Source organism: Pelodiscus sinensis, chromosome 1, assembly GCF_052426305.1.
Source record: "Pelodiscus sinensis isolate ZL-2025 chromosome 1, ASM5242630v1, whole genome shotgun sequence".
NCBI lineage: Eukaryota > Metazoa > Chordata > Testudines > Trionychidae > Pelodiscus > Pelodiscus sinensis.
The window spans coordinates 302,885,803-302,899,693 of NC_143052.1; the positions used below are offsets into that span (position 1 = coordinate 302,885,803).

The 13,891-nt window shown below is 44.7% G+C and overlaps 1 protein-coding gene across 4 annotated transcripts in view; it reads right to left on the bottom strand.

Annotated features, from left to right (window-relative positions):
* Positions 1–13,891, bottom strand: part of PDS5B (PDS5 cohesin associated factor B) — a 259,503-nt gene that overhangs the window by 55,601 nt on the left and 190,011 nt on the right. For all 4 annotated transcript variants that reach the window (XM_075919194.2, XM_006134210.5, XM_006134209.5 and 1 more), the window contains exon 24: positions 6,987–7,110. In XM_075919194.2, the coding sequence (XP_075775309.1) occupies positions 6,987–7,110 (124 nt within the window). The remainder of the gene's footprint in view (positions 1–6,986; positions 7,111–13,891) is intronic.

The following is a 13,891-nucleotide window of genomic DNA, read 5'->3' on the forward strand; positions in this document are numbered from 1 at the left end:
GCGGTGCTGTTCCTTTGAAGTACTTCCCCCCCCCCCCCCCACCGCCTGTATCTGTCAGAGTCAGCAAAGGGGGAAGGGGCGAGTGACTAGTCGACCTGACTATCCGATAAGTATTCGCTTATTGAATAGTCCTTAACATCCTTAATGTGGAGTTTTCTTGTGATCCTTGTTAGTAAGTTTTGAAACTGCCTTTAAGTCACCAGCTGTTGAAGGTGAGACTGGCACAACCACTTTGGGGATGATAGCACCAGCAGTGGTGTTGGTTTTCTTGAATCCAGTTCCCTCTTTTTCCAAAAATTCTTGAGGAAATTCAGACTCCTCTCTTGTGAGGGGAGGGTTGTCTGGATTCATAATAGCACTATGCAGATGTGGGATACAATGTGTATGGGTCCCACAAGCCTCAATAATGCAGATGTTAAGAAGCTGGTGATTGGGTACAGGGTGTCCCTGCTACAAGTTGCCCTGGTTTATGTTAGTTTCACTCTAGTGTCATTGATGCTTGCAAGAACTGTTTCGTTTTAAGTTTTCCCATTCACCACTTTTTTTTGAGTGTGCAACAGAAAAGAGAGAACAATTTACACAAACGGAAGTCAGACACGGGGAAAAAGATTCCCCGCTTTATGTTCTTTCCAGACTTTTTTTAATATATTGGACACATAGCGGGGACACCCTGTAACTAATCTCTGAAAAGTTCATTGGCTATATGCATCCACAGTGCGGGGCAGCAGCCAGCTCCCCAGGAGTTGGTGTATACTGCTGTCACTGATAAGAGGTCTCCCAGAGCATCCTTAGATCCTCTGTCTAGACTGATTCTGGGTTCTGTACCCTCCCACTAGCACCCGACATGCTAGAGAAAAAGGTAGCTTCTGACTCCATCTGCAATGCGTTTAGTACCAGGATCATTGTTATGACCCTGCTAGCAAAGGTGATCAGTAAGCAATTCTCCCTTGCTTACACACAGCAGATAAACTATGTGGGGATTTCCCTTGTCATGTTCAGTTCTGACAGAACTGGGGATTCCAGGTCCAAAGGGCAGTAATGCCCTTTAGGATAGTGTAAATATCCCCAGATGGAAGGAGTTGGAATAGACTCCTTTCTTCCCACAGGACTGGCAGTTTTGAGCTTTGTTCCAGTCTTCATTACTGATGCCTTGCCTCCTTAGTGGCATAGGAAGCACTCACTTTTTTTCTTGCCAGTACCAAGAATGGTTCTGCTCCGAGAATTAGTGAAGTTTCAGAGGCAGTGTTCCCTCAAAGATGCAGGGCAGCACAGCTCACAGGTGATGAATCAGCCCTGCCCAGTCAGTCAGCTCCATACAGAGCCCTGAATCTCTGACTGGGCAGGGCTGATTCATCACCTGTGAAGCTGCACTGCTGTACAGCTCAGAGGGAACACTGTTCAGAGGCTCCTGCTCCTAAGAACCCGGAAAATGGTACCATGTTCCTTGTGAGTTTTTGATACGCTTGCAGATGATGACCTCTTCTTGGATGAGGACCTGGAGAAGGATTTATTTCATGTGTTGTGATCTGTTTCCTCTCGCTCATGCTACTGTATGGAGAAGTCCTTATTATCTCTGTTACCACTGGTCTCAGAGTGCTTGTAAGGTTGATGCTCTGTGCTTCTGCCCAATGTATAGAGGGATATGCAGACCAAAGTTGAGGCCTTATAGCACAGTTCATCAAGAATTTCCAAAGCCTATGCTCATAGGGCTTGACAGGCTCAGTTGGGAAGGACTGACTAATATTGCACTCAAGGGGCTGTGAGCTTCCCTGAAGTATCTGAGGTGATCACTGTTAACTGGAAAGGCCAGGAGGTGGGAAATGCAATTCTTAAACACTGGAATCTTGGGCATGCTGGGTCACCCCATACAAAGCCAGCCAGCAGGAGAATAGGGATAGAACCCTAAGACTCGATTTAATTACAACTATGATTATTTAACTATAAAAGTGGTCTAAAAACTATTCAGAAATATTTATAGTTTGACACAGAAGAAGCTAGCAAATACTGCAGGGACTGAAGAGATGCCATCTCAGGCTATGAGCTATAGAAAGGAACTAAAGAGGCAGTTGATGTAAACTACCATTTCTACTTTCAGTCTGGAAAATGAGGGGTGCAGGCACAGACCAACAGAAACTGCCAACAAGAATCTTCTAGTCTCTGGCATGTGGCGCACATGTGCACTCAACAGTATTCACACAGGAAACATAGATCAAAAAGAAATTGCTGTTATATGTACTGGGAGGGGTAGGAAAGCAGGAAGTGCCAAAGAAGGTGGAGAAAAATGGCAAGGTAAAGAGTTCAGTTAAGTTTCAAAACCTCAAAGGTATATTAGGAGCCTCGGGAAACTAAAAATGAAAACCACAGTTCTGCCTCAAAAGAGCTTACAACTTAAACTCTACAGAACACTACACGAGATGGTCACAAACACATAAGGAGAAGGCAAAAGTTATAGAGGGGACAAGAGTGACAAAAGTAAAATTGTAGCTATGAATTTTGATGGCTCCATTAACTTGTAAATCCTACTCCCATGTTAAGCTCACAACTTGTAGGATACAAAGTAGAATTGAGTTTTTAGGATGGATCTGAAAGTAGCAAGAAATGTGACTTGGTTAACAAGTCTGCAGAATGCTTCTGTGGAAAGGAGAAGATGCACAGAAGGCAGAGGTGGGAATATGAGAAAGAAAGGTGACAGCAAGGCTGGAACCAATGAGAGAATGGAACTGGTAAGGAAAGAACACAGAAGACCTACTGGGAAATAGAGGTGAATGATGTAGGATTTTAAAAGCAAGGAAAAGGAGGTTGGATGTGATATGCAATGGAAACAACCAACCAGGATGGTAGGGTTCTTTTTTTCTTTTTTTTGATAGATTGGGGAAGAACAAACTGAGTATCGAGAAGACAGGTGGAACTTGCTATAGTCAAGGGAGAAGATGGACAAATAAATTTTGGCTACTGGTACTGGAAGGAAGAGAAAATGCAAGAAAAGCCACCCTGGTGCATCAAATCCAATATCTTGTTTTCAACACTGACTTGTGAACTTAATGTGTAGATTAGAGGAAGGAAGTGACGGACTTTGGTTACATACTAGACAGAGAAAAGAGCAGAACAGAGAATCAAAAACAACCTCCTGGTTGTTAAGCCTATATTACAGGGCAGAGGTAATGGCGAGCATCTAGGACTGTGTTTCCCAAATGGTTTTCCACTCAACCCCAAGGTTCCGCAAAGTGAAAATAAGGGTTCCAAGAGAAAATTCCATTACAATAACATTTCATGATTTAAAAAAAATAATATTGTGATTTTTGTTTTTAAATATGTGCAATTAAACTAAATGTTGATCTCATGATCATGATTAGCATATGATTATTATTATTCTTACTTATTCGTGGTCTACTTTTTCAGCTCCATATATTAGACTGTTATCCAGGGTTTTGCAAAATTATTTCAAGTTTAAATGGGTTCTGTGACCAAATAAAATTGGGAAACGCGGGTCTAGAAAATAACATTATGCACTTGGTTTTGGCTATACTGAGTGGTGAGCCATCCAAGATGAAATGCATGGTCACCTGCCTAGACCCTGCCCCCTTCCCACTATCTCCCTCTTCTTTACTCCCCTTCCCTGCACATCCTGTGTCCTTGCTCACTACATGCTTTTTCCCCTTCCAGCCTGAACCCAAGCAAATTATTTTTTTTTTGGGGGGGGGGAGAGAAGGGGGGAGTTTACTGCAATTTCTTCCTCAACAAAATGGAGCACGTTTTGTACCATGTGCCAGACATGCAGAAGGTACGTAATTAAAAGCACTAAATTTGGGAATAAGAAATGTCTCAGTTTTTTTATATACCCTGATAACTGACATGCAGGCAGCTTGCAAACACCCCAAACCTCTCTCCTTGATCCTGGGGAACACATAATGACAAGAACCAATTAAAGCTAATTGAGATATCTCTGTCCTTTCTTTACATAATAAAACAAGGTGCCAGGCTTCAACCTCATCTGGTTTTTCCCCCAAGGGACATGGATCCTGTCAGTAAAATACAAGCTTGGCTGCGGTTTTAACAACTATAGTACCCATTCAGCTCATGGAACCAAAAAGGCAACATGTCCCACTGAGGCAGCATAGTGGGGCCAGCTTTATGTACCAGGCTGGCAGACGCAACATCCCCAGGGGTGAAGGAACCAAAACCCCAGCTCTGTTCTGACCAGGCAAAGGTAATCTCTCATCCACTGAAAAGAGCTGAGATCTATCATATCAATACTACCTCCTCCTCCCCACGTACCTCCTTTCTCTGCCCCCCTTTCTTCCCTCCACTGCTCAAGCTCACTCCCCTCCCCAACCAAGCGCTTCCTCTGCCCTGCCCATCAAAGAATTTGAATAAGTAAAAAAAAATCCAATTTCTGCCATCCAGATCGCTACTTACCAGTGGGAACGCTCTGGCCCAGGTGGAGTGGGTCCAACAGTCCTGGCCCTTTAGCGCTCTGCCCAGTCCCACTTAGCTGGCCCTGGCCTTAAGCAAAAGTCAGCACAGGATGCCTGTTGCCACAAAAGATCCAGCTCTCCCTGCGGCACATACACTTACTGAACACACAGCATATGGCTTGCTAGCCTACCTGCATCTTAGTCTAGCCCTTTGAAAAGTAATGATGGGGAAGGACCTGAGAGACCCTTGTATCTCCGGGCAAATTGCTTCAGCATCATACAGTGGGAGGAGTCGTCATCCCACAAAGTCCCAAACAAACTCCTGTAATCTAGGAGGAGTGCCTAGAGCACGAAGCAGAAACATTTTGCAAAACTGCACTTATAAGCACTTTCCATTTGATGAACTCAAAGCATCTAACCCAAATCAATGAATTTACACAAACTACCGAGAGTCAGGCAAGTATTGTTATCCCTTTTTCAGATGGAGAAACTGATGAACAGGATAATTAAGTTCCTATTCTGCTTTTTTAAATCAGTGAAAAAACTGGACACACTAGAACTGTGACAGGAAGGTTGTTTCACATTTCTAGCAGCAGGGAGCACAGGCCACTGGCTGCACTGAGGTGGGAACATCACTCTGAAACGTGAATCTCCTCCAGTATAGCAACTCAGTAGTGAGGCTGCCCCAGACCTTGTCCCTCTGTGCCAGGCGTACGAGGTGTGGCTGGGCAGACTCAGCCCAGCATGATCCAAGTGTGGAGAGGCTTAGGTGTGGGGCAATCTGGCCGTGGGCAACTCAGTGGGAGATCTGGACACCGAGGTGCTCATTGGGGGGTTCTGGGTGTAAGGGTAATGGGACTCTGGTTGAGCTCAGTGGAAGGGTTGGGGGGAAGGTGGAGCTTTGTGGGGAGTTCAGGTGCTGGGAAATGGGAGGGGCCTTACCAGATAGCTCCAGATGTTGGAGAGCAAGGCTTGTCAGGTGAGGCTTTGATAGACCTGCTTAATTGAGGAGCTGCTGCTGAAGAGACATTACATGCCTGACTCTCCATACAATTCTCATATCTGCTTTTCTTCTCCATCCCGCTCCCCTATTTCCTTCATCTGCTGTATTTCTCTCCCTATTGCCTCTTCCTTCCAGCTTCTCATTCCCCTTCCCTCATTTCCCCCAAGTCCCTACCCAGCTCCACTGCTGGCACACAGAAGGGAGGAGAGACTGGCGCTAGGACCCAGCCAGCAGGCTGTGTTCAGCTGCAGAGGCAATGAAGCCGCTGACACAGCCTTCAAACAGAAAGCCCTGCATTTGAAATTTGAATGTGTATGTGGTCCATGCAGGTTTGGTGGCAGGCAGCTCTCTGCAACTCAGCCTTCCCTGCAGCCCCGAAACCTGCATGAATCATGATAAAACATCTGAAGCATACAGCTAGCAGGGGTTTCGTGGCACCTGTGTGGGAAGGTAGTGCCTTTGCCTTAAGGACACTGTGCCCATGATGAAATGGCAAAAGGAGAGAAAGAAAAGTGACAAGCTGAACTGCAAGTGGGCCTGCATTTGAGTTACATGTTTAAGAGTTGTCAGCACAGGGGTGATATTTAAAATCTACTAACCCACTAAGAAAGTAAGAAGCAGTGACGTTAATAGGAATAAGAACAAACAAAAGAAGCAAACAAATAAGTTAATATATTAAACTTTAGGTAGGTCCTTTTTAAAAAAAAGGAACAAAAACTGAGTTGTGTATAAAACAATAAGTCTAGTTCATGAGCTTTAGTGCTACAAGCCTTGTTCAGCAAGGGTATTTGGGAAGACTTTTTTGGTTAGATATTACCACATTATGTCCAATTCAAAATGTAAACTCCAGGAGGCAAAGAGCTGTACACTGTAACTATGAAGCACCATGATCATATACAGCACTGTATAAATACTAGGAAACTAAAAACAGGACAGATAGAGTTGAAAAAAAATCAAAAATTCCAGCCTGAGACCAAACATCTATACTACAATTAAACAGCCCCATAGATCAAGCCAAATGAGTCCGAGTCAGTTGACACATGCCAGCAGCAGCTGTTTAATTGCAATGCAGAACCCTTACGGATAAGAGGAGGGATTTTCATGCAGACTTCAACACAAGTCAATATCCCAAAGTGAAATTTACATGACTCATAAGCAAAGATCTCTAAAAATCACCACAACCCAATGACTCTCTCTTATGTTACTACTTTAGTATTAAAATAAATTTACTATCTAGCTGAAGGATGGTAAATAGATACCAAAAGAATCTTTTAGTTGAAATGAATACCAACTTTTGAACACTTGGTCCACTGCTCTTACTACTACATCACAGTCCTTTATTGCTTCTAGTTCTTAATAGTATCCATCATTTCAAGATAATTAAAAAAACCTGAATTTTCGAGAAAAATTCAAAATTGAGGCCAAGTTAGAACTGGAAGCTGCATATTGAGAATGACTCTTCAAATGCGTATTAGTGATCTGAAGCCATAGATTATTAGCATACATATTAGCCGATTCAGACAGGCACATACACACTGCTCTCTCATCCCTCCACCCCATTTCCTTACATTAACGGCTAATGCACACAGCTGGTATTGTTCTAATGTGATGATTTCATGGTAACAAGGTTCTTGTGCCAGCTTCACAACAGCACTAGCAGCAGCAAGCCTCAGACGAGACATATCGGGTTTACTGAAAAACAAACACAGAAGTAGATGGGTTAAATTAGTGCAAGATTATTTAAGTATCTGTGTCATGGAATTAAGTCCCGCAAGTTTGAAACACTCATTTTTTCTCCATCATGCTGAAAAATAACTAGGGAAGAACTTTCATGGCCTTAACTTTCTGCACTCAAAAATATTGATATAAATAACTGAAGTAAATTCAGAGCCTTGTAAATTAATGTGTCTCATGGAATCTCTATACACATATAGACTTGCATGGTACCTCTACTAACCTTGTATTTGCTGTATGAAAGGGATTAGTTTCCAGATTTAGGACAGCATAACAACAGCCTATTCAGTTCTATCTATATGGTTTTGCACATTTTCCCCAAGGGAATGAATGCTCTTTATGATTTCCTCAAAGAGTTTCACATGAGGAAATGGTTCCAGTTTGCCTTATTATAATGCCTATGTATTAGCAAATACTAGCATAATATGCTCTTGTGTGTATTAGAGCCAATGAAATATCAGTGTAAGGGCTAAAGCATTCCCTCTCCTACGAGCCCAGAGAGAGATCTGGTGAATCAAACCAATTATCTCTCAATACTTTGAGAGTACCAAGAATTGATTGTTATGCTCCCCTAATCAGGCATTTGCTATTTTCCAAATATTTCCGGATTCTTGGTACACTGGGTGATACTAACAAATCGATCATAAGATAATCAATTTCCTCATCTTATCTCTGCAAACTGGTCTGGACCGAATCTCTTTGTACATAACCAGTATATTGCTAGCCTTCTTGGAATTTCAAAAGTGTCTCTCTCATTTTGGGGAAATTAGCATGTCTTTTAGTTTATTATTTCTTTATAAAAAATAAACTGATTTCAAAGAGCCTCATGTCTCTCAGAATCTCTTGTTTGGACCTCGACTCTAGTACTGACTTCTTTAAGAAGCGTAGCTTTCCCCCGGCAACTTGTAGTAAAAAGTGGATCCATTAATAAAAGAGGGGATAAAAGTACAGGCAGTCCCCGGGTTACGTACAAGATAGAGACTGTAGGTTTGTTCTTAAGTTGAATCTGTATGTAAGTCGGAACTGGCGTCAGCCGCTGCTGAAACTGATCAGTTTCAACCGCGGCTGAATCTGGATGCCAGTTCTGACTTACATACAGATTCAGCTTAAGAAACCCAGGCGTCCCCAAGTCAGCTGCTTCTGAAACTGATCAGCAGCTGATTCCAGGAAGAAGCCTGGGGCAGAGCAACTCTACCTCTGGCTTCCTGTAGTCAGCCGCTGGTCAGTTTCAGCAGCGGCTGACTTGGGGACGCCTGGGGCAGAGCAGCTGGGGTGCTGCTGGGTTGCTCCAGTAGCGCTGAGGAGCTGCGCTACTGGAGCAACCCAGCAGCACCCCAGCTGCTCTGCCCCAGGCGTCCTGATTCAGCCCCTGCTGAAACTGACCAGCAGTGGCTGACTTGGGGACGCCTGGGGCAGAGCAGCTGGGGTGCTGCCGGGTTGGTCCGGAGCAGCGCTGCGGGACCAACCCGGCAGCCCCCAGCTGCTCTATCCCAGGGGTAGGCCAGAAAAGCCTGGTCTGTGGGGGGAGGCCACTAGCTGCACCCCCCCCCCCTCCCCAGCAGACCAGGGGGACAGGAGCAAAGCCGTGGAGCATGCCCGCAGCGGGACAGCCCAAGCGCGCCTGGGCTGTCCTGCTGTGGGCGTGCTCCAAGGCTTTGCTCCCCGTCTCCCTGCAGACCAGGGAGACGGAGAGCAAAGCCGCAGAGCACGCCCGCAGCGGGACAGCCCTGGTCTGGTGGGGGGGTCCAGTGGCATTGCTGGACCCCCCCAGCAGACCAGGGGGACAGGAGCAAAGCCGCCCAGGTGGCAGGAGTCCTGCTGCCTGGGCGGCTTTGCTCCGGGGCAAACGAGCAAAGCCGCCCAGGCAGCGGGACTCCCGCCGCCTGGGCGGCTTTGCTCGCGTGTCCCTGGTCTGCTGGGGGGGGTCCTGCGGCTTTGCTGGCCCCCCCCAGCAGACCAGGGAGACCAGGAGAAGCTTTTCTCGCCCCGGAGGACACGGGTGGCAACCCGCTGCCCGTGAGCTCCGGGACGAGAAAAGCCCCGTTCGTAAGTGTGGATCCGACATAAGTCGGATGCGCGTAAGTCGGGGACTGCCTGTACTGACACCGGAAAGATGACAAATACTGAACTAACTTTTCTCCCAGTTATTTATGGAGCAACAGCCAACCAGATTCTTTTAAATTAATTTTTGTGATGATAAATATATTTAAGTTTGGATGATTAGGAGGTAAAGGATTGTAACTATACTTATTAATAAACAGAATATGACATAATTCTTGGAGTTTCTGAACACACTCAAATGGCCTAGTCTTGTACCTTACAGTTTTAAGGGAATTAATACTTTTTTTGAAGTCATATAGAACTGGACTACTACGAGAAAAAAGGGCATGAAGAATAATCCTGGAATTTTCTAGTGCATGACATCTAACTAAATATAATGGAAAAATGTTAAGAGAAAAAAAATTATCACATGCAATAAGTAGTTTATTCTTTATAAACTCACTCTAAGACTTGCCAGACAAGCTTGTGTATTAAACGTGATAAAGGATACATTTAAGAACTCTCCATTTTACGGTATGACATGAACTTATTTTGAAAAGTAACAGAGAGGTAGCCGTGTTAGTCTGATCTTGGTAAAACAAAAAAAAGCAGTCATATCACTTTAAAGACTAACAAGATGGTTTATTAGGTGATGAGCTTTCGTGGGGCAGATCCACTTATGATCTGAAGAAGTGGGCCTGCCCCACGAAAGCTCATCACCTAATAAACCATCTTGTTAGTCTTTAAAGCGCTACATGACTGCTTTTTTTGTTTTATTTTGAAAATTAAACTATGGGTACGTCTAGACTACATGCCTCTGGCGACAGAGGCATGTAGATTAGGCTACCCGACAGAGTAAAATGAAGCGGCGATTTAAATAACCGCCGCTTCATTTAAATTTACATGGCTGCCGCGTTGAGCCGACAAACAGCTGATCAGCTGTTTGTCGGCTCAGTGCGATAGTCTGGACGCTCCCCTGCCGACATCAAAGGGAGTTGTCGACAACCCAGGTATGCCTCATCCCAGGAGGCATACCTGGGTTGTCAACAACTCCCTTTGATGTTGGCAGGGGAGCGTCCAGACTATCGCGCTGAGCCGACAAACAGCTGATCAGCTGTTTGTCGGCTCAACGCGGCAGCCATGTAAATTTAAATGAAGCGGCGGTTATTTAAATCGCCGCTTCATTTTACTCTGTCGGGTAGCCTAATCTACATGCCTCTGTCGCCAGAGGCATGTAGTCTAGACGTACCCTCAATGTGGTTGTAATAACCAAATGAATGGGTGGAGGGGAGGAATCAGGGGATGAGGCTATCAGCAGCCAAACATGGGATATTAACAGCAGAGAAGGCATTGTGAACAAAAGTCTGAACATTTAGACAAACGGATTCTGATACAAGCCATATATTTGAAACTGCAGCAACCAAATGGATAGGTAAGACTGGGTACTCTAGTCCCACAACTTAATTTTGTGAAGTTCCCTGTTGCACATAATCCAAAGAAACATGTTTTGAAAGCATTTGAAAAAAATCACTGGCTTATAATCTTGAATGTGAACTGACACTGTGTCTCACTTCACAGACTCTATATATATATATATATATACACACACACACACATATATATATATATATATATATATATACAGGCAGTCCCCGACTTACACGGATCCGACTTATGTCAGATCCGCACTTACAAACGGGGCTCTCTCGCCCCGGAAGTCGGGGCGAGAAAGCCCCGTTGGTAAGCTGCTCCTGTGCCCCTGGTCTGCTGGAGACCGTCTCCAGCAGACCAGGGGCACCGGGCGGGTTCCCGCGCTTCTGAGGCTTTGCCAGAGCAAAGCCTCAGAGGCGCGGGACCCCCCCGCGGCTGCAGCTTCAGTCCGGGAGCCTGTGGTCTGCTGGGGACGGTCCACCCAGATTGAAGCCTCAGCCGCGGATCTGCTCCCCGTGTCCCTGGTCTGCTGGGGGGGGGGGGGGGGGCAGCTAGTGTGCTCCCTACCCCCCCCCCCCAGCAGACCAGGCTTTTGTTTTGGACTCTGGGGCAGAGCAGCTGGGGCGCTGACGATTGGTCCTGCAGCGCCCGCTCTGGGCACTACTGGACCAACCCGGCAGCACCCCAGCTGCTCTGCCCCAGGTCCTGATTCAGCCGCTGCTGAAACTGACCAGCAGCGGCTGAATCAGGACGCCTGGGGCAGAGCAGATGGGGTGCTGCTAGGTTGGTCCAGTAGCACCCAGGAGCGGCACTACTGGAGCAACCCAGCAGCACCCCAGCTGCTCTGCCCCAGGCGTCCCCAAGTCAGCTTCTGCTGAAACTGACCAGCGCTGACTACAGGAAGCCCCAGGAAGAGTTGCTCTGCCCCGGGCTTCCTGGAATCAGCTGCTGATCAGTTTCAGCAGCAGCTGACTTGGGGATGCCTGGGGTTCTTAAGTTGATTCTGTATGTAAGTCAGAACTGGCGGTCAGTTTCAGCAGTGTCTGAATCTGGACACCAGTTCCGACTTACATACAGATTCAACTTAAGAACAAACCTACAGTCCCTATCTTGTACGTAACCCGGGGACTGCCTGTATATGTATATGTATATGTCAGAAATAAATCCTCTTCTGTATGCACAGCATGTAAATGAAAGTTGTCTAACCCTCTAAACTTCTTCCAAGTCACATAGAGCTAAAGGATTCATCTGAACAAAACAGACCTTTTGGCAATATTGGGTGTCAGGCTGGAGCACAGAGGCAGCATTATGCCTGACTCAATAAAGCAATGGCAGCCAATGAACAGTATTTTTTTCTTTCATCCAACTCTTGGTTTTCCTTAGATTGATTTTTCTGTAGCCCTTCATTCTAGATTAATGTACATGGCATAGTCTTCAGTATTCTTATTTGCAAAATGCTGTTTTATGAGGGGTGACTTTTGAAGGGAAAGGGATCTCTTTAAATTGATTCTTGCCCTAGCATCAGTATTCTTAAAAAGTATTTGCAGCATTCAGTGTCCTGTGGTACTTAAGCAAATATTTAATCAAATCTGTATTTTTATATTTAATGCTTGCTTTAGAGCAAAATAAAAACAGTATTAAAATAGTGTGGCAGGCAGCTTTAACGTCAATTGTTTTCACTTAGCAAATTTCAATTAAGACTCAAGCTTTTCTAAAGAAATATTTACATTTAAAAGATATTGTTGCCAAGGTGAATAAGTAAAAAATGTGTGTTGCACATTTGCTACCACTGTATGCCTAAAGGAGTACAGTAGCTAAGATTTACCTGTAACCTAAAAAAAAGAAAGCATTGAAGCCAACCACCCATGGAAACTGCATCTCTGTGAGAAAGACTCCAACTATTAAGATGCGTCAAATTTCTTCAGCCACCTGCTCTATGGTTTAAATGGAAGGTGCTAGTGTCACAAGGTGCTGTTCATGTTGCACTCTTACTGGAACCCAGATTATTCCTACATAGGACAAAAGCTAGACTTTCGGAGCAGGCTGCATGGCCAATGTCCCTGTACTGTACCTGAAGAAGTGGGTCTGTATAGGTGTGTAAGTGAGAAGGGGAGGGGGGGGGGGAAGAGTTAGAAATGTTATTTATGGTGGATTGAAGATTCTCTTTCCATGTGCATTTGCTCTAGCACATTTTTGAATACATTTATGATAATGTGCAACACTTAATTTAGTCACGGCTCTTATTACACCGAAATAATAATGATGAACTACTGCAACACAGATTATGAGTATTCATGCAACCAAACATCTTATCTATAGAAATACAGGCCATCCTCACTATAAGTCCAAGATACATTACAAAAAAATTGGACTTACAGCAAAAACAGCTTAAAGTAGGTGATCTTTTTCCCATGACTTCTATTTGCACAAATTGGTGGTGGTGGGTGGGTTGTGCAACTTAAGAGCTGGGAATGGGAGGACTTAAAATGCATCAGTTCCTACAAGCATCAATGACTTTAGTTTGGAAATGATGTATATTGAGGTGATATATAGTGGGGACACCCTGTATGCATTTATCACCACAAAGAACTTTAGAATTGATACAAGTATCATATAAGTGGAAAGTTTGAGGTTATGAATGATGTTCTATGAAAAATAATGGTTCAATCAAGTACAATGATGCAGTAAACATTAAGTCAATACAGGACCACAACTCATAAGGAAATTTCCAAATATGACTCAATAAGTAAGTTAACAAAAGGTAAATGAGGAAGTTACTCATGTGCTATAACAACGATTCTTCAAAATGAGTATCTAGGAGTGCCCAACTGTAAATGCAGTTGTGTGTCTGCACTTCAAATTGGAGATCTTTGGTAGCAATGTCCATTCTGCCCACACAGTTTCTCCCCCCTCATTGTGCTCTGCCTTGAAGCTAATTAGTGCTACAGCCAAACCACCCTCAGTTCCTTCTCTACTGCAGAGTCCTTGTCAAGAACTCTGAAGCAGAGGGGAGGCGGGTGGGTCATGGAGCACCCATACCGACACTTCTTGAAGAACCTCTGTTAAAGAAGTTACTGCAAAAGATGAGTAAGTAGCATTCCAAAAGGTGCTCCACCATAAGTGACTCCTGAGCAATATCCTGGATGAGAGGTTGGTGCTAGAGAGCAAGCCAAAGCTAGCATACAATCCCCAGTAATTGCATAATGTTCTGGAAGCATATGAACATACACCCAAGGTAGCTCATATGCAGATTTCCAAGATAAGGACA